Source organism: Ipomoea nil, unplaced genomic scaffold (assembly GCF_001879475.1).
Source record: "Ipomoea nil cultivar Tokyo-kokei standard unplaced genomic scaffold, Asagao_1.1 scaffold2279, whole genome shotgun sequence".
In the NCBI taxonomy this organism is placed as follows: Eukaryota; Viridiplantae; Streptophyta; class Magnoliopsida; order Solanales; family Convolvulaceae; genus Ipomoea; species Ipomoea nil.
This window is the reverse complement of record NW_017618707.1, coordinates 493,699-518,952: the sequence shown is the minus strand read 5'-3', so window position 1 is coordinate 518,952 and position 25,254 is coordinate 493,699. Positions and strand designations below refer to the sequence as shown.

The 25,254-nt window shown below is 33.6% G+C and overlaps 2 protein-coding genes and 1 non-coding gene across 3 annotated transcripts; all 3 read left to right on the top strand.

Annotated features, from left to right (window-relative positions):
- Positions 1–10,833: 10,833 nt before the first annotated feature.
- On the top strand, positions 10,834–13,111 carry LOC109150353 (cytokinin dehydrogenase 7-like). Its single transcript, XM_019298253.1, has 4 exons — positions 10,834–11,725; positions 11,981–12,250; positions 12,356–12,618; positions 12,724–13,111. The coding sequence occupies exons 1-4, from the start codon at positions 10,982–10,984 to the stop codon at positions 13,037–13,039; spliced, it is 1,593 nt and encodes a 530-aa protein (XP_019153798.1). The 5' UTR covers positions 10,834–10,981; the 3' UTR covers positions 13,040–13,111.
- Positions 13,112–19,012: 5,901 nt separating this feature from the next.
- LOC109150382 lies at positions 19,013–21,382 on the top strand. The gene has a single exon (XM_019298291.1). It carries the CDS (start codon positions 19,013–19,015, stop codon positions 21,380–21,382), a length of 2,370 nt encoding a protein of 789 aa, XP_019153836.1.
- A 2,055-nt stretch (positions 21,383–23,437) lies between these two features.
- Positions 23,438–23,510, top strand: TRNAA-CGC. The gene has a single exon. It is a non-coding gene; the product is annotated as a tRNA-Ala (tRNA).
- The last annotated feature ends 1,744 nt before the right edge of the window (positions 23,511–25,254 follow it).

The window sequence follows — 25,254 nt, the reverse complement described above, 5'->3', positions numbered from 1 at the left end:
TGCAAGTGTAGGTATCATACACGAGCGTATGACACCTTACACACCTCAATCGTATGGTGTTACCGAACTCAAGAATCGCACATTGAAAGACGATGAATGCGATGCTTATAAGTTCGTGTCTACCTCAAAACATGTGGAGTGAGGCAATTTTTACAAGTAATTACCTTTTAAATAAGGTACCCCGCAAGAAACTCGATAAGACTCCTTATGAACTATGAAAAGGTAGAAAGTCTTCCTACCAATACCTCAAAATGTGGAGGTGTCTTACCAAAGTGTTGGTGCTAACACCTAATAAAATAAAGATAAGTCCTAACAACTCAAATAACTCAATCAGTGAAAAAAAAAAAAAAAAAAACTTAAACAATTGGAATAATAACTAGTTTGACATATAATTGCCCTAATTGCCTCCCCTCTATTTCTCTAGGGTTTTTTTTTTTTTTTTTTTTTTTTTTTTTTTTTTTTTGAGTAATCAGCCGTTACTGGTTTTGATCAACGCATATTAAATTAATTATTAGTTATTTTGTAAAAAGTGTGATGAATTATTTATTTATTATTATTATAAATAATCTATAAAAATATGATTATATTTCTTAGAAGGGTTTTGACTTTGGATTCCCTGTAACTATCTAGCTTGAAACTTGAAAATATTGTCAACCCCTTACAATATCTCAAAAACGTGGCAAGTGATGAAAAACATGCAATACCTTATACCTCTGACTTTAGGAGGTTGAAGATATCACAATAATTTATTATTTTAGTATTTGAATTACGTTTGATGAAATTAATGTAGAGAAACATCATATAATTACATGGTCAAATCGGGTGTACCCTTCTAGTGCGATCTATATATATATATATATATATATATATATATATATATTACATGGTCAATGTAATCAATTTATTATATAATCTTCATTTTTAATTATTATATTTTGTTTAAAATCTTTGTACATCATCAAGGGTCACACCTTCATTAGTTTAGGCCGGAACGATTTTTTTTCTTCTTAAAACTAGTTAATTCAATGAATTGAAGGAGGTTACAAAGTCAAAGGTATGACCTTGCAACAAAAGTCAAGACCGATAACTTATGACGATTTTTGAGTTTTAATTTTGTATTTAAAAAAAAAAAAAAAAAAAAAAAAAAAAACAGCCGAAAGAGTTCCTTGACCACAATTTTAATATCTCAAATTTATATTAGTCCGAAACTACAAGTAATTACCAAATATCCCAATGTGGTGATATAAAAGAAAAATATATATAAACAAAAAGTCAACTTTTTAAGCCAGCCATGGTCAAATAAATTGGAATAATCTGTGAAGTATTATATAGTGTGATGACACCTCTGTTACAATTATAAATAGGTTGTGATAGAACTGAACCCAGTGATGGAAGTCAGATACTACATTGTAAAGAGTGATGAGTGTTTAAAAGAATTTAGAATAATCCATTTTAGCCTTTTTATTGCCTAGGCCTATTAAAATTGTCAACATAATTAATGCATTAAATATACCATCTTAAAATGATATATTTTTGAAAGATAATGGCAAATTATACCAAGGGCCAGGGTCTACTTGTTGTAGATCGATCTTAGGCAAAAAGTAATCTTCTGTACATGCAATTAATTACATTTTGTATCTGTAGTTAACTGTTTCTGTACATGTAAACAAACTGAATGCATATTACATGGTAATTTCAGACATATAACATGATAACTACAGAAACATAAATTGTTAACTGCAAGTACATGATAGGTTGGTTAACTGTAGACACATAACAGGTTAACTAACATCTTATGTGTTTGCAGTTAACATATTTTGTACCAGCATTAACAATTTATGTCTGTAGTTAATTATCATGTTAATTATGTGCCTTTAGTTTGTTTACTGATACAAAAATTATAAATTGTAAATATAAAATATATTAATTGTAGACACATAATTTTTAAACCAAGGTTCACAATACAATATTAACTCTGGTCCATAGTATAAAAATTGAAAGATAACAATTGTTACTGGACAAAATAAATAATATAAATTAAGCTTCAAACAATTACATTCTGATTTGCTTGTCTACCACTGCTTACAACACTTATTTAATTGTACCGACAAGCAATTTTTAGTTAGTTATTGCAGTCGGTTTTTTAATATTTATTTAATTTCACCAATCATGTGTTTTATTAAATTAAAACGAATCCGTTTGATACCCATAAAATATACGATAACAATGAAGAAAAAAATTATCAACATTTGTTAGTTTATTACAATGAGTGATGTGAGATCATCTCACGGATCTTTATCCGCGAAATGGATTGAATCGAATCGCGTCAATATAAAATGTCATACTTATTTTAAAAAATGTAATACTAATTAGGAATAAAGTGTTTTTTACTTATAAGAGAAAATGTAATACTTTTAAGAACAAATGTAATATTTATTATTTAAAAGTATTATAGTTTTCATCAAAAATATTACATTTTACTTTATAAGTGCCTAAGTGGTGTTCACAAATGCTTGTTAGTTATAAGGGAAAATATAATGCTTTTGAGGAAAAATATAATCATTTAAATCAAAATGAAAAAGTATTACATTTTTCTTCAAAAAGTATTACATTTTTTCATATAAGATAATTATTTTATTTCTTATTAGTATTACATTTTTCCGTATAAATATTAAATTTGATCTTGACCTAACCCATCTTACGAACAAGAATCTATGAGAGGTGTCACACAAGTTTTTGCGTTTTTTAAATTATTATTCATAACTTGTGATGGGTCTTCTAGTCCGCTGGTAATCATTGAATTTAAAAAGTGGTTCGTGGTCAACAATAATAGAATTCAATTTATATATTTAGGATATTAAAATTATATTCAAATCTCATAACCATCTTGGTTGGCGTGAGTAGCCGTGTACTCTTGTCCTTTAAAAACGAGACGAGATGTCAAGAGTCCGAACAAAGAACCTCCCTCTCGTATAGAAAAATCAATCTGGGTAGCACTTTGCCCCTTAATTAGACCAGGCCTATGCGAACAGAGATTAGTGTGAATATGATACAATTATCCGAAGGATAATGACATGTATTTAAGACACATCAAATTAAGATATTTGGATCGAGTTTTTTATACTTTTGTTCTCACGAGTATTTTGACACTAATAATGTGAATACATAACTTTTAACACTTGCATAATTTTTTGATGAGTATCAATTTGTTTTATAAAAAATGGTCCTTCCGGTGACATTTCGACAATTTTTCACCGGAAAATGACTTACTTTCAGTGAAAAATTGATGGAAATGTCACCGGAATGACCGTTTTTACAAAAAAAAAAAAAAAAAAAAAAAAAAAAAAAAAAAAAAAAAAAAAAAAAAAAAAAAAAAGATACCCGTGAACCAATTATGCAAGGTTTAAAAGTGGAAAATTCACATTGTTACTGTCAAAATACTCGTGGGACCAAAAGTGCAAAAAAAAAACTCGATTTGGACTCAAAGAAAAGATTCCAACATTATATATATGTACCGTTTTAAAAATTGAGAGGCAACATTTATACCATTAATAATTCAGGGGTGACATTGATAATTGGCATATTATGGAGGGGCAATAAATATATATATATATATATATATATATATATATATATATATATATATATATATATATATATATATATATAAAGGTTCATGTGAGAACATACTTCTATGTAAAAAATGTATACTGATCTAATTCATTCATCTAGGTAAGTCAACTATTAATAAACCTAGCCTGATAAACGGTTAAGATTAGTCAGGATCAAATGAGAACAAGTTCTCCGGTAAAAAAGTGATGGTTGATATCAGCCGTTCATCAGGGTTCGTCAATGGTTGAGAGTTTTAGTAAAAAACAAACTACAAGATTAATTTTATAATTATCATAAACTTTTAAGTTTCTAATATTTATAAAATTGACACGCTCATTTACCTTTATTTTTCAGCAATCGTCAACTATTGATCTATTCAGATGGATTGATACGATTAATCATGAGTTTTTAAATTTTTATCTAGAAGCCAACTCTCACCTCACTAGTAGAAAATTGCCACCTAACCAATGTGTCGCTGCTCAACTGTTTGAAGACGATGATCATATCGCTTTCTTTACAGCTCATGTTTAACTAAGTTAATTTCACTAGAGGTCTTTTGTCTTTAACGATAATTTCAAATTTAATTCCTGACTATCATTTTTGTCATTTGACATTTCAAACTATTATTTTTTGAACACTTTAAGTCTTCAACTTTTTCTATTTTTAGTAAGGACATTTTTTGTGTTTTCATATTTTTCTTTTGTTATTTCTTTCCTGTTTCAACCGGTTTAATTGGTTCAGAACTTTAGGTAACCTCTAATTTAAAGTCCTAAACCAATTAAACTGGAAAAATAACAACAACAAAAAATGAAGAGACAAAAATGTCCTTACTAAAAATAGCAAAAGTCATGAGAATGACTAAAAGTGTCCAAAAAATAATAGTCTGGGATGTTAAATGGCAAAAATAATAGTCTGAGACTAAATTTGAAATCATCACCACTGACAAGAGACCTCTGCTGAAATTAACTCTATTTAACTAGTATAGTTAGTAAAATTATCAGCCAATGTATGTTGATGCAGGAAATGACTAGTGGAGTTTCTTAATTAGAAGCTTAATTATAATGTCTTATATAGTTGGATGTCTTATTTGACCATTTTCCCTTACAAAAACGAAAGAAAATAAACAATATGCACACCATATATCATATAATATAGTATGTGGCTAAGCAAAGTGTACTGTTATAATTTTTCATATACAATAATGTAATAAAGTAAAGTTAAATGAAATGGTAAAAAAATTGTATAAAATTAATTACACACACAAAAGATAAAGTAAAAGAAGAATCAATTTAAAAAAAAAAAAAAAAACAAAAAACAAAAAACAAAAAACAAAAAACAAAACAAAACAAAAAATCAATCACTTTCTAAGTTTCTATCTTCATTGTACTTACTATATTGAGACCAAATAGCTTCGCTTTCACGACTTGCTGGCTGTCATTAGAGATAATTTCACCTACGCCCTCGACATCTTTCATATTAACACTTCCACTCCTTTAATTCCAAAAAGTTGTTAGAAATTAATGAAACTTGAATTCTCAAATTATAAAATTCTAGGAATAAGTTTCGAATGCAATTACTAAAAAGTAATAAATTAAAAAGATGATTAATTAAAATTATCAAGGACGATTGAGTACAATACTTTTGAGTCACTAGTAAAAAATATAATACAAGTCATGGTGAACCAATCGCACAAATCATACCCGTAATAATTTAATGATCAACAAAACGTTCTTTATCCTTAGCCTTTTTTTTTTTTAATCCTTTTTTTTTTTTTTTTTGTCCATAGAAGTTTGAAGATGCAATGTTGTACAAAGTGTCACTGTGCTGAAAGTTGAGTCATCATTCTAACGCAAGAGTACCCATCCAATAGGCCAGGGTTTACATATGTAAGACCACGACAACTGTTTTTGTATGTATTGAATTAAGGATCTTTTTAGTGTGATTTACCTCTTTTATATGGTCGGTGAACTAACACATATGAGCAATGTTTATTCAGTGCACACTCTCTGACTTTCGGATAATGGCTGCGAATTTTCATCGTCACTTTTAAAAAATTAAATTTTAACGGTTTACCTCTCATGTGTGGTTTGTGGGTTATTGTTGGAAAAAATAGCTAAAAATGGCATAAAATGGCATGTTAAGTGGCTATTTTGTGGTACAATTATCAGTGGGGTCCACTTCCGATTTGGGTCGGGTTAAAGTGGATTCGGATTCTTCGTAGTGAGACAAAGAGATTGATATATTGTACGCTCAAAACGGATAATGGGTGAATGAGATATTGATTCTCAAAGTAGACCCATTTGAGTTGGAAAATGAAGGGAAAAAGTGAGCTTTTGTCCCACATTGCTTTGGAATGAAGATTTCCCCCCTCCCCCCCCCCCCCCCCTATATACAAGAGCTCTTTTGAAACTTGTAGAATTGTATAGCATAGAGGCTCTCTCGCGCGGGGGGGGGGGGGGGGGGGGGGGTTGCAAATCAAATTCCAACTAGCAGAGCTTGGAGAAGGCTTGATTCAAGCCCGAGCTCGTGTGCGCCGGCACCTGGGGGCACGAATGTCGTCCAGAAATTGGCTGGCCTTGCGAGCACAACTCTCGTGCAATAGAGTCCACGAAAGGTGCAAGGGCCGAAACTGGATGAGGTCGAAAGTTGAGACAGAACCCTGTACGCTAACGGTCTGGAACCCGAAAGTTCTGACTGTTGAGGGCCGAGAGCACAACTCTCGTGCTACACGAGAGGTTGTGGTGCACCGAGAGCACAACAGAGTCCACGAAAGGTGCAAGGGCCGAAACTGGATGAGGTCGAAAGTTGAGACCGAACCCTGTACGCTAACGGTCTGGAACCCGAAAGTTCTGACTGTTGAGGGGATTGAATTCATCTGTTACGCTATTAATTCCAATTTTGAATTCTGAATTCAATTCCCAGGTAGTGGCCTGCTGTTATAGCTGTTGGAAGACAGCTTTAATGTCATTTTTAATTGCCATAATAAAGGCTATTGGCTCCTTCAACCCTATATAAGAGAGGGTAGAGGCAGTAGAGTTTTACACACAAAAACATAGAACACGAAAGTTCGTTTTTTCAGCTTCAAAACCTCTCTGCTTCTACTCTTTCTTGGCCTACTGTGTTCATAGCCATTGTCTTGCTCGCCGGATTCCTTGTTTGAGTGCTCAAACATTGAATCATTAGCAAGTTTTATCCTGGGAAGCCTAGGCCACAACGCTCCTAGCATGTTTAGGAGGTGGCAAATAAGGTTTTAAGGAAAGAGTGCTCACTTGACTCTTGCAAAAACCCAACACCAAACACTAGCCAAATTTCTTCATCTTTTCTTCCCTTCTTTCTAGAAAATAATAGTCAATTTTAATTTGATTATTATTTGTGTTTTCTACCAACGGTACCAACAGTTATCACATAAGAGTTGAATTTTTCTAGTACACACTCTTAAATGATGGCTGCAAATTCCCTAAACGCCCAAAAAAATAATTTTTATTTATGCACATTAAACTTAAATCAACTTCTTATTGTTAGTAATATTGATGTATATTATTATATCATATGCTTTATATGTTTGTGGCTGTAATTTATTTGGTTTAGTCTAGCTTAGAGTTTAGGAGACTGTTGTGTTATCCTTCTTATAGGTTCTATCTTGTTGTAATCTTCTCTAACTGAATCAATTTTGAATTGTGTTGATCTCATCTAGTATCAGTTGCGTTAGGCTCTCATCCTGATTTTTCTCCCCCAAAATACTATGTCGACTAACTTTTTCGAGCGTTTATCTTATGTTTATGCACGATTGTATATGTTTTAGTTAATTAATTTGGCGTGCATCTTTACATGAGGGTGCAATTCAGATACATTTGCATGGTTAGAAATGCATACACTCCACGTCTAGAGTTATAAAATGTTATACTTTTGGAAGAATAAAATGTTATACTTAATTTCTCTTTATGAGGATAGGGTTAGTATTTCTTTTAGATTAATATCTTGATGAGGATAGGTTTAGTATTTTTTTTAGATTAATATCTTTATAGATTATAACAATTAACAAATCATCACATCATCAACATCAAAATATATCACTCCTTTTCTTAAAATATCTTGATGACACGCAATGCTCTTCAAAGAGGATAAATTGAATTATTTGTTAAAAAATGGATTTTTTTTTTTGAATACTATTGACTATATTACAATATAGTATCTATTCATATACTTTCTCAACCTACTGAAACACAAAGAACCAATAATGCCTCCACTGAGGCTTGAACTCATAACCTTCCAAATAGAAGTCAAACTCGGGTACTATTAGATCACATAATCTTAGTGTTAAAAAAGGGAATTAGTTCATCAAGAAAAAGAAACCCAACTTCAACCTATCTACCAGAAATAGAACGAATTTACCAATTTTGAAAGAGGAGTGACTAAGTGAGACATATTTATTATGACGGAAGTATTATTTTTTCAAGTTAATGAAAATTGACCGCGAACTAATTTTGGATTTACTTCATTTATCTATTTTCTATTTCTCTAGGAATTGATTATGACGGAACTATTATTTTTTTAAGTTAATGAAAAATTGACTGCAAACTAATTTTCGATTTACTTCATATCAGTTTTCTATTTCTCTATGAATTGACCAAAAAAAAAAAAAAAAGAGTTAGAAATAATGTTGTAAGGAATTGACAGTTCATGTCTTTCTCTATTTCTCCAAATTTAAAAAATTAGTTAAATAGATTCTCAAATTCTTCATTGGAGTGTGGTCTGTTTTTTAATTGTTCATTTCTCTAATTTTTTTAAAGGAAAATCACACTTTTAGTCCCTCAATTAGTAGCCAAAATATAATGTCATTCATACTTTCTAATTTGGACAAAATTGGTCCCTCAATTATTCGACCCTTAATCGATTTAGTCCTTCTGTGAGACCATCAGTTTAACTCCGTTTAAACCATGGGTATAATTGGAATTTCACATAATATAATAAGCCTATTTCTTCCTTTTTCTCCACCCGATCTGCCATTTCCCCTTCCGCGTCTTTGTTGTCTTCTTCATCGATCAAACGCTTCCAAGCCGGCAATGCTGCACTGCGACCCTCCCAAGGCCTCATCTCTCCTCATAAACATGATCGCCATTAACAATTTCATTATCAACACCCTTCTGCGAAGTCTCATATCGCGAACTAGAACCTGTCATTAGAGGCTTCTTTGGTGTTTGAGTCCTTGCATGGACCATCGGAATCCATGGATGAGGCAATGGATGCGTCTTGATCAACCTCCGCTACTCAGATTATAAATCGGCAATCGCCGAAATTTCTGGGATTTGGTTCGTTGTTGGCGAGTCTCCATCGACCTGAGGAGTCCAGAACGATTGGTGGCGTTGGTCTCGGGGTGGTGGCGGCTGCTGTTTCATCTAACTTGGACTCAATTCGAAGGCCCCCAAGCGATGGTCTTGCCCCGGCTTCTTGCGCTCCATTGGTCATGGGAATGGGACTGCTAGTAGAAACCATTCTGCTCAAAATGGTCTTACTCTTGTTTCTCAAAGCAGTTTGTCGACACTTAGTAACTCTGTTGATGCTAATACTGGGACTAATGCTACAGTTAGATTCACAAATGATGTGTCTAATTTGATTGCTAATGATAGCGGAAACTTACTAATATGGTGGAAGTTCACGAAGAAGTAGAAGCCGTTGGGGAAGTTCGCCATTCACGAAGAAAGAAAAGCCATACCCAGGAGCATACTGTAAAACAGAGCAAACGCTAAAGAAATAAAAATGGATTCGTCTTCTTCCTCGTCCTTCTATGTTCAATGTCATCTGGATTGTTGTGGAAGCCGGAGGAATCACAAACGAGACCGCCTCGTTGCTAGCCAAGTCGGGGCTCCGAACTATCCTGTCTATCCATATTGGATTCCGCGAGAAAATGGCTATTCTATGGAAGCATCGCCACAAACTGAAGTCCAGAATGCGAGTTCATGATTTGAGGTATGCAAAATTGAAGCTTTATTGGCTCCACTTTCATGCCTATATTTCAGAACTTGAATTTGGATTTGATAGAATAAGTGTTGTTTGTTTTTAATTTTGAATTTTGAGCAGAAATGTAAGAGATGAAAAGCTAGATGGGATAGTGATGTTTGCGGATGAATAGATGATAGTAATATGCACAGTCTGGAGTTATTTGATGAGATCCAAAAGGCGAAATGGGGTTGCTGCAATGTCTGTTGGTATTCTTGCTCATTCAAGGAGTGCCGAGGCAAAGCATATGCAACTGCAAACCCAGTGGGGGCGGAAATAGCAGACCGGGCAGAGAAAGAGGTAGAAATAGACTTATTATATTCAAGGTTATGTGAAATTTCAATTATACCCATGATTTAAATGGAGTTAATTAAACTGATGGTCTCACAGAAGGACTAAATCGGCTAAGGGTCAAATAATTGAGGGACCAATTCTGTCCAAATTAGAAAGTAGGGATGACATTGCATTTTGGCTACTAATTGAGGGACCAAAACTACGATTTCTATTTTTTTTTTTAATTTTCTAAAAAATAACCCATTTTTTCCAATTACTAAACTTCTTAAATTAAACTAGAAAAAAAAAAAGTATAATGGCCATTATTGAGAAAGAGCGAGTCTAGTGTGACTCTCTAATACCGTCTCACAGATCCTTATTCGTGAGACGGGTCAGATCAAGATAGAAATGTAATACTTATATTGAAAAATGTAATACTAATTAGGAATAAATTGTTTATTAATACTTATAAGAAAAAGTTTTTTTTTTTTTGAAAGTTAATGGCTCTATTACATTGTAGTATCTGTTCATATACTTTCTCAACCTACTGAAACACACAAAGAATCAATAGCGCATCAACTGAGGCTGGAAGTCCAACCCGGGTACCATTAGACCACATAGTCCTGTTAAGAGAGAGAAAGTTTAATACTTTTGAATTAAAATGTAAAAGTATTACACTTTCTTTTACAAGTAACAGACACGTATTACATTTTTATGTTGATTCAACTCTTGTCACAGACAAAGATTTGTGAGTCAGCTTGAGACAAGTTTTGGAAAATAAGAAATTGAGTTTATACGTTTTTTTTAAAGTATTATTGACTCTATTACAATTCAATTGAGTTTATACTTAAACAATTGAAGTCATTTTCTCCTACCTGTTTTATTGCATCAGCAGCAATGCCAACCTCACATTTTCCCATTTCAATCCCCTCCTCCAGGCTGCACCTCCACTACCAATCCCGCCGCTATTTAAATCCTCCTCCTCAAACCTCCAAACCCCATTCCCAGATTTCAAAATTTTCTATTCTCGTTTAACCAAAAAACCACCAAACATTTCAATTCTGAACCCTTCTTTACATACATTTAAACAGAGAGAAGAATGACAGCATTTCTAACGGAGCGCTACTCGTCGGAAAATAAATCTGCAGATTCGATACCGGAACCGGAGAGTGAAAGCGGCGGCGTTTTGAGCATCTGCGATGCGCTGGCCGACCTACAGGGGGTTGTAGACTACGGCCCGACCTCCGCAAGCTTAGCGGCTAAGGATTTCGGCGGCTTGCATGCCGTCAAGCCGCTGGCTGTCGTGAGCCCAGCCAGCGCCGATGACGTGGCGCGGGTGGTTAAGCTGGCGTTACGGTCACCCTCCCTCACCGTCGCCGCCAGAGGCAACGGCCACTCCATCAACGGCCAGGCTATGACCCACCGCGGCCTCGTCGTCAACCTCAGATCGCTGGTCGGCGGCTGCGAGAACGCCGGGATCACCGTCGTCCGCCGCTGCGGCAACGGCGGCGGGGCCTACGCTGACGTCAGCGGCGGGGCCTTGTGGTCCGAAGTGCTGGAACGGTGCGTTTCGGGGCACGGGCTAGCGCCCCGGTCGTTTACCGATTATCTGGACTTAACGGTGGGCGGGACGTTATCTAACGCCGGCGTTAGTGGCCAGGCCTTCCGTTTCGGCCCACAAACGTCAAATGTAACGGAGCTAGAAGTCGTCACCGGAAACGGAGATATAGCCGTCTGCTCCGAAACCCACAATTCCGAACTCTTCTACTCCGTGCTTGGTGGTCTCGGCCAATTTGGTATCATCACTAGAGCTCGGGTCATGCTCCAACCCGCCCCGGATATGGTGAGTATTTTTTATTTATTTATTTATTTCAATTTATAAAATATATTTTATTAGCTAACCCGCCATTTGTATTGTGCACAATACACATCATGATGTTACAAGATATTATAAAATTCATCTATTATATATTAATTTATTGTAATTGAGTACTATATAGAGATACTGGAATTGTAATACACTAGATCTTAGTAGTTTCATATAATATTATAACTTAAGTAAAATGTGTCATGTTTAACCTTATTTTCGAATATACAGGTGAGATGGATAAGAGTAGTATACAGTGCCTTCGAGGACTTCACTCAAGATGCAGAATCGTTAGTGACTCGAGATGAGTCCTTTGATTATGTGGAAGGATTTGTGTTTGTAAATAGTGATGACCCTGTGAATGGATGGTCTACGGTGCCATTGAATTCGGATCATCAGCTTAACCCGACCTATATACCTAAGGATGCTGGTCCTGTTTTGTATTGTCTTGAAATGGCTCTACATTATAAAAATAACGATCATCCCTCTACCATTAATAAGGTAACTATATTCATATTTTCTTTATCTTTTTCTTTATAAATGCTTGAGTATTACAAGTAGTTGCAGTAATGAAATTGACTAATTAATGTTGTGGATCGAGTGCAGAAGGTGGAGAGATTGGTTGGAGGGTTGAGATATTGCAAAAAGTTAAGGTTTGAAGTGAACGTAAGTTATATGAATTTTTTACTGCGAGTGAAGAAAGGGGAAGAGCACGCTCGAGCCAATGGGACATGGGACACCCCACATCCATGGCTCAATTTGTTCATTTCTAAGAAAAACATTGCTAGTTTTGATCGTGGTGTGTTTAAGAAGATACTCAAGAATGGGGTCGGTGGTCCTATGTTGATTTATCCCATGCTTCGTAGCAAGTAAGAATATTGTCTTTTTTTTTTCTATTTATATAGTAACAGTACAACTTATGATGTCTTTTTTTTTTTTTCTTTTATTTATTTATTATTTATTTTGTAAAATAGGTGGGATAATCGCACTTCAGTGGTACTGCCTGACAGTGAAATCTTTTATCTAGTTGCACTTCTCCGGTTTTGTCCTCAACGCACGAATGGACCCCCACTACAAGAATTAGAACAAAACAGGGAAATTGTGCAATTTTGCATAAATAGTGGGCTCGATTTCAAATTATACTTTCCTCACTACAGCTTCAAGGATGAATGGATGCAACACTTTGGGGATCAATGGTCTAGATTTGTCGACAGAAAATCTGCGTTTGATCCGAGGGCTATCCTTGCTCCAGGACAGAAAATCTTTACTAGGAACCAACAACTCCTGTAATATAATATACAGCACTGGCCTGGTCTTGTCAGTCATTAAGTCTATATTTGATTTTATCCTCTTTTTATTTTATTTATTTTTGTAATTTTTCTATTTTACGTATCATATACTCTATCACGTTATTATTATTATTGCCATGTCAATGATTCTACCATTTATCATTACCGCATTATATTTCTTTATAAAATCTACATCTACAAACTTAATAAAAACTAATAAAATCAGGTCCCTAACACTAACTAAAAAATATTGATGTAATTGTTTGTTGAAATAAATGGTTTATATTATTTGATTTTAAATTTTTTTCCTATTTTAATCTCTATTACATCATTTACTTTTCTTAAATACCCCTGCATTTCGTCTGTGTAAACTTTAGTAACGAAATATTCTGTTAACTATTTATTATTCTTATCTTACTCATCGATTTTCATAAGGAAGATCTTATGTTCGAACCTCATCATATCCCAATTAAAATTGACATAATTGTTAAACATATACTATGAATATGTTAGAGTGTATTAAAAAATATAATATAATATTTAACATGAACTTTGGTCAATTAATTAGAATCACACATTGATCATTGATGTAACGGCACACATAATTTACAGTATATATTCAATACAGATGAGAAACTATGCATATTACCATTATCTTTTTGGGGAAGGAAGATTTGGTTCTATTTTATAAGGTAGTGCACTATGTCAAGGCACTAAAATTGCAGTGAAGCACACACCAAGGGACTGGACTAAATCAAGAATTCATTTCTGGCGGAAGTGGCAACAAGAGGAAGCATAAATCACGCTAATTAATATGGTTGTGTTACAAAAATTATGTTTGGGTACTATCCAGTGAGTGTGTTTTCTTTTAAACCTGCTATTGCACTAGTTGACTTTATAAAAAAAAAAAAAAAAAAATTATGCCACATGTCATAGTTATGCATTCTTGAAATATTTACCTTTATGAAAAATTTAATAATTGATATATGTCAGGATATCGAATGATACTTTGAAAATTCTGAAACACTAATTTAAAAATACATATTGGACATTGGACTATTCGCATAATGTGCGCGTGGTAACTCAGCTAGTAATAATAATAATTTAAAATTTCATTAATAAGAATTATACATAACCAATTACATAATGAATAGATATTTAAACTAATGTACTATAGCCAAAAATCGTGTAGTCAAGTGGTATGAAGTGACTTTCCCGAATGGGAGTGAGGTCATGCGTTTGAGTCTCAATAGGGGTAATATTGACATTCTTTAATTAAATATATTTGAAAATGATATTAAAATTGATTGTGTATTTGAAAAAAATGAAATGAAAACCATTTAAAAAAAAAAAAAAAAAAACCTTCTTTGAGCAGTAATATTTCATACATTCTTCCATCTCGATCGTCCTCTATATATTATTTCAAGCAATAAAATAATAAGTTACCCATATGAAAAGTCATAAGTCATGTGACAATTTAAAAAATTGCAAGATTTAAATATTTAGTTATTTTATCATTTTTCTAAAAAAAATTCCACCATCCATTAAAGAGTTTAAACATTGTAGACTAGTAATAGCATCATTGGCACCCATTTGCATGAAAGGTACATAGGCAACATGTTGATGGCAATGAGAGCTAGTTAAAGCCAACAACTAACTTTAATTTTTCTTATATTATATTTGCTATTGTACGATTGAGAAAGAATCTATCTTTTGATAGGATTAGTTTTTAGAGATGATTTCTTGCTTCTCTTAGAAAGATAATAACAATAACAATAATAATAATAATAACAACAACACTATGCAAAGACATTTAATTTGTCTATTTTAATTGGGGATAAAGTGCAAATAAGTCACTGAACTATTTTGGAAACATCAATTAAGCCATCGAACTCAAATAACCCCCAAATAAGCCATTGAACCCTGAAAAAAAGAACAATCAACATTTTTAACAGGTTAACTCTAAGTTTTTGCTGACTGGATTGTTAAATGTTTATTTTATTTATGTTTTTTTTTTTTCATTATAATCCACCACATACTAATATATTTTAAAGTAATTATAATCAAAATAGTTTTATCTTGTCTAGATCTAATTTATTTATTTATTATTATTTTTTAAGCAAAAGATCTAGTGAAAAAATAATAATAAATAAATCAATCAAATCTCGACAAGACAAAACTATTTTGATTATAATTACTTTAAAATATAATACTATCCAAGTGGATGATATATTAATATTAATAATAATAAGAAGAAACGTAAATAAAATAAACATTTGACAATCCAGTCAGCAAAAATCTAGAGATAATAACCTGTTAAAAATGTTAATTGTTCTTTTCTCCGGATTCAATGACTTATTTGCTCTTTTTTCCCAGGTTCAATGATGGCTTACTTGATGTTTCTCAAATAGTTCAGTGGCTTTTTGTACTTTACCCCTTTTAATTGTTATCATGGTATTCAATCATGCTACAAAAAATGAGTTCGAACAACTCTAAATAGCAAAAACCATGAGGTTATCAACGATGTTGCTTGCAACATATATGGTGAATAAAAGGCTATATAACAAAGGGATAATGGTGAAATAGCGCAAATTATGCCGTGGAAACGTGTTCACCATGCTTGGTGAACACGATCCCAAACGGTATCGTTTTTATCGGAAAAAATAAATAAATTTAGTTAATGTGCTGTTAACGACGTTTTGCATTCTATGATCAGATTATGAATTTACATTTATTAAATTATGAATTTTATGTTATGAGATTATGAATTTAAAGTTATGTAATTATGAATTTTCTGTACATTCATAATTTCATAACAGAAAATTCATAATTTCATAACATAAAATTCATAATTTCATAACAGAAAATTCATAATATCATAATAACAGAAAATCCATAATCTCATAAAAGAAAATTCATAATTTCATAACTGCACATTCATAAATCCATACCTGCACATTAATAATTTATGAGTGTTGAAGAAACTTGCGCGAAGAGGAAGTGAAACTGCAAAATGTGAATATGAAGAAGAAAAGTCGCGCCCTGTTAATTAAAAAAAAAAAAAAAAAAGATTGGTGGAAGATAACGGTGCCCAGCGTTTGGGACCGTGTTCACCATGGATGGTGAACACAGTTCCATGGCATAACGATTGGTGAAATAGGTCCTCCAACTATAAGTCAAAGTGAAATTAACCCCATGAACTAACAAAAGCTCCAATTAGGCCCTTCATTTCTTTACTTATATGCAATTAAGTCCATAACTTTTAAATTTGTACAATTAACTCAATTTGCAGGTAAACATAAGGTAATAACAGGTAAAATTAATTTTTTAAAAATAATTTTTTTAAAAAAATAAAATAAAATTGGACAGGTGATGACCTTCTTCTCCATCAACTGGACGGAGAAACCGGCAGAAGCCATTGCTGATTTCTCCGTCCAATTGGATGGAGAAGCCATTGCCAGCTTCTCCGTCAACTGGACGGAGAAGCCATGGCCGACTTCTCCGTCAACTGGACGGAGAATCCATTACCGACTTGTCCGTCCAGTTGGACGGAGAAGCCATGGCCGACTTCTCCGTTAACCGGGCAGAGAAGCCGCGGTGGCGGATTTTTTTTTTTTAATTGAATTAAAAATATATTTTTTTATTTTAATTCTTTTTAAAAATTGCTATTTTTATTTTTTATTTTAATGTGATCCTCACAAGCTTAACCTATATAGGCTTGCGTTCGATTAAGAGTCATATTTTAGGTGAGAACATGAGAACTACATACTACATGAATGCACACAATTCTAATGTGATCTGCTATCTAATAATCTAATGAGACTTGAATACAGAGTCCTAATAATTCCCAGGGCGGGAATAACCTAGCTATTGATTTGTTCTGGCCATCCTTGTGATCCTTTGTCATCAGGTATAAGAAAAAGAAATGATGTGTGTAGTTCTAAGAAAATGAAAAAGAATGGGAAGCAAATTACAATATCGAACTCAAAAGTACATTATTTTTTTTAATAACCGATGTTAACCTAAAAGCCTTCCCCAATATAATGAACCCGGGAAACAAGACGACGGCCTTGAAGATGATGAAAAAGGAAGTTGATTAAATCAAGATCTATCGCCGTTCTTATATATGCATAATGCATGCAGATTATATTGCAGAGATGGAATTGAAGGCCGTACAAGTGAATCCAAGTGAATCCAATAAAAGTGGCCTGAAAAGTTGTGTTCTCCACATCCATATAATTTGGCATCTAATAAATAATTAAGATTTATTAAGTAACGACAGGAATTCAAAAGGAAGCTCTTTTAATAACAAGATTAATTAGTTTGCATGGCGGGTTTAAGTTGATTAATTAGTCTCTAGCTACTAGGAATTAAATTAAAGTCTAATAATAAGCTATTATATATATAGGGTAGCAGGAGAGTATCAGATTCTCTGCTCTTTTCATCTCATGCAATGCAAACATACACCTGAAAAAGATGATCCAAACTACTAAATATTTATTTTGCTTTTTCAATTCTTTAGATGATTTCCTGCCCCTTAGCTTCTTTTCCGATCCTTTCCATTTTTCTATTCCAAATCTCCAATAATCTTAGATTATGTTACTTCATCAGATCTTCCAAAGTTTTTATATATAAATAATAAATTATGAAGCCTTGTGATAGTTTTCTTAATTAATGAAAACCACTTCAATTCTTAAACTCCATCAAGTACCATATTTTATGCTTTACATGCATGGTATAGTAGGATGTTATTGTTGTCCCTAGTTCTCATTCATGTTCGTATTTTGTCATTAATTTTTTTTTTTTACCCAAATTGCGATTTTTATTTATAATTCTTAGTTAATAGTTATTTTTGTCCTTAGCCCTTATCCAAGTTGTATAATTTTTGTAGGGGAGGATTTCGGTAAATTATGCCGTGCAACCGTGTGGACCATGCATGGTTTACACTGTTCTATGTTCATAATTACTGAACTATATGTTCATAATTATAAATGCAATATATTCATAATTTTTTAACTTCATATATATTTATAATTATTGAACCCTATAATTACAATTACAGAACTCTATGTTCATAATTTTCAATGTTCATATTCTCAATTGTTGAACTCTGTATTCACAAATCACAGAACTATATGTTCATAATTTGATAACTATACAGTTTAAAAATTATGAATGTACAGTACAGATATTATGAGTCTGCAGTATAGAAATTATAAATCTACTGTATTCAAATTATGAATCTACGGTTTAGAAATTATGAATCTACAGTATAGATTTTATGAATCTACAATATAAAAATTATGAATCTATAGTATAGAAATTATAAATCTATAGTATAGAAATTATGAATTGAAATCGTGTGCACTTTGCATAGTACACACGGTTGCACAGCATAACGTTCCGAGAATTTCCTTTTTTTTTTTTTTTTTTTTAAATGGAAGTAACTCTAAGCTCAAAATGTCAACTACCATGTAGTGTGATGATATTCCGGTTACCATTTCAAATGAATGGTCAAAGGTCCGAACTCTCAGCTAAAAATGTTTGAGAAAATATAGAACAGATACTATCTTATAAAGCACCAGGACCGGATGGAATAAATCCGGGTTTCTACCAGCATTTTTGGGATGTAGTGGGTGGTGATGTATCGGCCTATATTGTGAATTGTCTTAATACTCACTTGTTTCCAGCTCGCCTAAATGATACAAATATAATATTAATCCCTAAGAAGAAAACCCCTGAGATGGTCTCGGATTATAGACCGATAGCACTGAGTAACGTGGTATACAGGATTATGGCTAAGGTTATAACTGCCAGGATGAAACCGCTTATGGGGGATATTATATCTGACACCCAAAGTGCTTTTATTTCTGACAGGCTAATAACAGATAATATTTTGATTGCTGCTGAGATTGGACATTTTTTGAACAGAAAGCAATGTGGAATCACAGGATAGGGGGCTTTGAAACTGGATATGGCAAAAGCTTATGACCGAATGGAGTGGCCCTTCTTGCGGAGTATGATGTTAGCATTGGGCTTTGATGAAAGGTGGGTGGATTTGATAATGCTGTGTGTGACCTCAGTTTCATATAGTATTCAGGTTGGTGGAACACGAAGTGACCAGATCATGCCGACTCGTGGATTGAGGCAGGGTGATCCACTGTCACCTTATCTCTTTATTATTTGTGCTGAGGGACTTTCATTGCTACTACAACAGGCACAGTTGAGAGGAGATCTACATGGGTGCAGAGTAGCTAGGGGAGCCCCCCCTATATCCCACTTATGTTTTGCAGATGACAGCTTACTCTTTTTTAGAGCAACTGCGCAGGAAGCCAGTGTGGTAAAACAGTGTTTATCGGTGTATGAGGAAATGTCTGGGCAAGCAGTGAATTACTATAAGTCAAGTATTTGCTATAGTAAGAATACGCGGGATGAACACAGAGAGGAGATTGCCAGTATTTTGGGAGTGGTTCAGGCTCCGAATTTTGGGAAGTATTTAGGACTTCCATCGTTTGTGGGCAGGAATAGGAGAGCAGTTTTCTCATATATTGATGATAAGATTAGACAGCGGATTGGGTCCTGGAATAAGAAATTGCTTTCACAGGCAGGTAAGGAGGTCTTATTGAAAAGTGCGGCACAGTCTATGCCCACTTTTTCTATAAGTGTCTTTTTACTACCTATGAATACTTGTACAGCCATTGAGAAAGCTATGAATCGTTACTGGTGGAGATCTAAGGATGATCAGGGAATCCATTGGAAGGCATGGGATAAATTGTGCATCCCTAAGAAATATGGGGGATTGGGCTTTAAGGAGTTGCATGCCTTTAATTTAGCAATGCTGGGGAAGCAGGCCTGGCGTTTACTCACCAAACCTGAATCATTGGTTTCCAGGATATATAAAGCCAGGTACTATCCTAAAGGGACATTCTTTGATGCTTGTATAGGGAATAATCCAAGTTACTGCTGGCGTAGTATTATGGCTGCACAGGAATTAATTTGTGGGGGAGTCAGACGCAGGATTGGAAATGGGAAGGGAACTCTTATATGGGATCACCCATGGCTTCAGGATGAAAATAATGCGAAAATAATCACTGACAAACCACCATACTTGGCGCAGGCAACTGTAATGGGATTAATAGATCAGGAAGCGGCGGCCTGGGATCATGATATTTTAACTGATATTTTCATCCCGGAGGATGTGACACGAATATTGAAAATACATGTGTCACCAGATTATGAGGATATGTGGTATTGGCATGGTGATATAATAGGAGAATACTCGGTAAAAAGCGGTTACAGGCAAATAGTGGGAAATTATGAACAGACGACAGGGATGTTTGATAAATGGCCCAAATTATGGAAGCTCAAAGTACCCCCGAGATGGAAAACATTTTTATGGAGAACCTTGAATAATATATTGCCCACAACAACGAACCTCATTATAAAGAGAGTGGAGATTAGCCCAACATGTGCTATGTGTGGGATTATGCATGAGAATGTTATGCACTCTTTGGTTAGATGTGATTATACAAGAAACATTTGGGCACAATCTCACCTTCCAATCCCCAATACTATCACAGATCTTTTCCATGCTTGGTTTAATGAGATATTAAATATTCTAGATGATGATGGAATTATTTATGTAGTAGGCCTACTATACTATATATGGCGAGCCAGGAATGGAGCTGTGTGGGATGCATACTTGCCCAGACCACAAAAGATAATTGCAACTGTAACCGCAGCGATCCGGGCATGGCAAATTGCACACCCGGACCGCCCGCAACAGCAACACGCCCCGCGTGGATTGCCCACGGCAACATCCGAGCAGCGCCAAGGAGTGGCACAACAGCCTGCCGCCGTCCCGCCCACAAGCCACACGGCTGCCTCCCCACGGAATAAATGTTACTTTGATGCGGCCTTTTTCCATGCCACAAATAAGACCGCTGTTGGGGCAATTCTCCTAGACGAACAGGGATCGTATATCACAGCTCTACAGGCGCCATTGATAGACTACTTCTCCCCGCTTATGGCAGAAGCAATTGCATGTAAAGAAGTGTTATCCTGGCTATGGGATCGTGGAGAGAGATCGGTAGACATACTAACGGATTGTTTGTTACTACAGCAGTATTTATCACAAGCGAAGGATACACCACGTTCATACCTCGGCTATGCCATTGACACCTGCAGAAACCGGATGGTTTCCTTTGATTATGTTTCAGTTAATTATGTTCCTAGATCGGATAATTGTTTAGCACTTATTTTAGCCACTTCGGCCTTTAATTATTCAGCACCTATGTATTCGGACAATGGTCCGCCAGACTCTATTTCAGCATATTTCCAATAAATGCCGCGCAGGCTCTTTTCAAAAAAAAAAAAAAAAAATACTATCTTATAAAGAATCATGTATTTAAAAAAAAAAAAAAAAAAAAAAAAAAAAAAAAAAAAAAAAAAAAAAACCACAAACTCAAAAGAGCTAAGGGTGGCTCAGCTCGTTGTCTTGCCCAATGCGCAAAAGCATATAGGCTTGAATATACGTTACGTACGTTCTCCGGTTAATGTGCCATGCATGCATGGACTCTCCTTTTCTTTTCTTTTTAAGTCAAAAAACACTACTTTATGCCCTCACTAAACCACGTGAATTACTGCATGGTCTAATTATTTAAAATAAAGTTTAAAGTAATTGAAAATGTGATTGAAAGTTGACGACACACACTTTCATCCAAAACTAATATTAGAAAACGAAAACCAAAAACCAAAAACCAAAAAAATGGTACGTAAAATATGATGTGAAAAGCAGGCGATATATATTTCTAATCAAATATCACATGCACGACGTAGCTCATGTATTCAAGAGGATTTTCAAGTGAATTGTATGAGTCACATATTCGATAATGAGATTATTTAGTTTTTTTTTTTTTTGTTTTTTTAGTATTACTGACTCTGTTACAACTTACAATATAGTATCTGTTCATAACTACTTTATCAATCTACTGAAACATAAAAAGCCAATAGTCAGCGAACCTCCAATAGGGAAAAAATTTGGTATCAATGGACCACAAGGTCCTTGGTAAGAGCAGTTATATAATTAGTTTTCACTAGGGTATAAAAAATTATACTTGCACTAATGTATTCAACAATATTGTAATTATGTTAGGAGTAACTGTAATTAATAAATTATTTTAAGATGTTATTTAAAAAAAAAAAAAAACAACACAAAATGCGCTAAATATAGAAACATAAGAGTTCAAGTTAAAATCTCTCGCGTTAATTATAATTTTCTGAAGAAAATAATGTGTAAATATTTACAAGTTTAACAAATACAGAATCAAGTCTAAAAATACGCTCGTAAATTAAGTAGCCACTTTATTATCATTCATGGGGGTGTAGCTCATATGGTAGAGTGCTTGCTTCGCATGTGAGAGGCACAGGGTTCAATTCCCTGCACCTCCATATGGTCATTGAAATAGCATTTTGATTTTTATTTAATTCATGTTTTAAAAGCAATAGTATGCAAATGGGGATGTAGTTTAGTTGGTAAGGTGCTTTCTTAATTAGCATGCTAGAGGTATAAGGATTGATATCTTGCTTCTTTATTATTTGATTGTGTTGAATTTTTTTTCTCGCCAAAAATGATTTTGTGAGAAACTAAAAGAGTTGAGATGTTTGAAATTATACATACAGAGTTGAGATGTTATTAAGCTTTCAACTATTTCATGATCTCTTAGTAATAGGTCACATCTCAATATATATATATATATATATATATATATATATATATATATATATATATATATATATATATATATATATATATATATATATATATATATATATATATATATTTAACACTCCTAAAACCTGCAATAATATGAAGTTGCAAACAAATTAAAATGCATTGAAAATATAAGTAAAAAAAAAAAAAAAAAAAAAAAAAAGCAAACATCATTAATCATAGCAAACTATAGTAAGTCTTCATTGGATATGCATACCTTGAGTTTTTCACTTGTGAATTTTCTCTACCATTTCTCCATCTCTATTGCACTCATTCCAAATAGTTAATCGTTTGTATCTAAGTTGGCAAACTTATTAATAGGTAATTAAAAATATATATCTTTTAAAAAATTTATTTGATTAACACTTGAAAAGACGGGCTAACGAAAACTACCTTGGAGATGGGAGTTCCAAAAATAAACTAAAGCATTAATGGACAGATTAGAGAGGGAAGGTTATAGAGGATTTTGTTTTCTCTTATACCTTCAAAAAAATATCATTTCATCAAAATTAATTATAATTTTTTAAAGTAAATAATGTGTAAATAATCGCAAGTTCAACAAATATAGAATCAAGTCTAAACATTCAATTCGCTTATAAATTGAGTAGCCACTTTATTATTATTCATGGGGGTGTAGCTCATATGGTAGAGCGCTCGCTTCGCATGCGAGAGGCACAGGGTTCAATTCCCTGCACCTCCATATGTTCATTCAAAATTCATGTTTTAAAAGCCCTTATATTTCAAAGGGGATATAGCTCAGTTGGTACGCAAATTATGCTATGGAATCGTGTTCACCGAGAATGGTGAACACAAGGCAAAACGACGTCGTTTTTAGGCCAAAAAAAAAAATTTCGCGGATGTGGAGTTAACGGCGCGCGTTTGATCAAATTATGAATTTTCTGTTATGAGATTATGAATTTTATGAAAATTCATAATCGCATAACAGAAAATTCATAATCGAATAACAGAAAATTCATAATCGCATAACAGAAAATTCATAATCTCACAACTGAAAATTCATAATCTCATAACAGAAAATTCATAATCTCATAACAGAAAATTCATAATTTTATAACAGAAAATTCATAATCTCATGGTTCCAAAGTGAATGTGTAGGCATGGTTCCAAAGTGAATGTGCAGGCATGGTTCCAAAGTGAATGTGCAGGCATGGATTCATAATTTATGAATGTTCGTGATTTCGGACGGGAATATGTAGGCATGGTTCCAAAGTGAATGTGCAGGCATGAATTCATAATTTATGAATGTTCGAAATTATGAATGTAATGAAAATTCATAATCTCATAACAGAAAATTCATAATCGCATAACAGAAAATTCATAATCTCATAACTGAAAATTCATAATCTCATAACAAAAAATTCATAATCTTATAACAGAAAACTCATAATCTCATGGTTCCAAAGTGAATGTGTAGGCATGGTTCCAAAGTGAATGTGCAGGCATGGATTCATAATTTATGAATGTCCGTGATTTCGGACGGAAATGTGTAGGCATGGTTCCAAAATGAATGTGCAGGCATGAATTCATAATTTATGAATGTCCGAAATCTTTTTTCACCTCAAATTAAAGTGAAACCGCAAAATGTGAAAATAAAGAAGAAAATTCACGCAATTAATTAAGAAAAAAAAAAAAAAAAAAAAAGATAACGGTGTACTAACACCGTTGGAACCGTGTTCACCATGGCATAACGACCCTAGTTGGTAGGGTGCTTGCTTTGCATGCTAGAGGTATAAGGATTGTAGACTGAAAATTTCTCCGCTGGGAATAAAATCTGTGAATTGGAAAAGAGTCCAAATCAAATGGAATTGGATCCTATGTATTGGCTAGCTTTAATTGGGCCTTTATCACATATGAGTGTACTATATACTTTATGTAAGTCCACTTTCAATGCAATATGTCCCCTCTTCCCCTTCTTCTGTCTCATCATATATATATATATATATATGGATGATTGTATTGAGTTAATGTAATATTAGTAATTGAAACTTTCTTTCTTAGTATAAAGTTGCTTTTAAAAAAGTCAAATTAATAAGCATATCATGAAGGGTTTCAATCACCTTATCAAAAACTTTATAAGCAACCTTATGTGATTGGTCTAAAACTGCTTGAATTAACTAGGTTTTCACTTTTGGTGTTAATACCATATATGCCCTCTTAAGGGTATGCATGTATAAAAACTAAATACTCTCATTAACTAACATATTAATGTATCACTCACATGAAGATGTTATATAGTTAATTGCTGATTCTTCTTTTAAAAGGACGATGAATTTCTGACTCCAAGAGCTCTCAATTTCGATCCGACAGAGCATTTGAAAGGATATAAATTACGGTGACTTAATGACTCAACAAACAGAATCAAATGCCGATCGCACAAGAGATCAGCAAACAGGACCAAATGTCGGTCCGTATTTAATTGGTAT

Excerpts from the sequence above, each read along its gene's own strand:
- LOC109150353 (XM_019298253.1), top strand. The coding sequence starts at position 10,982 with ATGACAGCATTTCTAACGGAGCGCTACTCGTCGGAAAATAAATCTGCA. Across the intron at positions 11,726-11,980 it reads TCCAACCCGCCCCGGATATG|GTGAGATGGATAAGAGTAGT; the intron begins GTGAGTATTTTT and ends TCGAATATACAG. Across the intron at positions 12,619-12,723 it reads TATCCCATGCTTCGTAGCAA|GTGGGATAATCGCACTTCAG; the intron begins GTAAGAATATTG and ends TTTGTAAAATAG.
- LOC109150382 (XM_019298291.1), top strand. The coding sequence starts at position 19,013 with ATGGCAAAAGCTTATGACCGAATGGAGTGGCCCTTCTTGCGGAGTATG.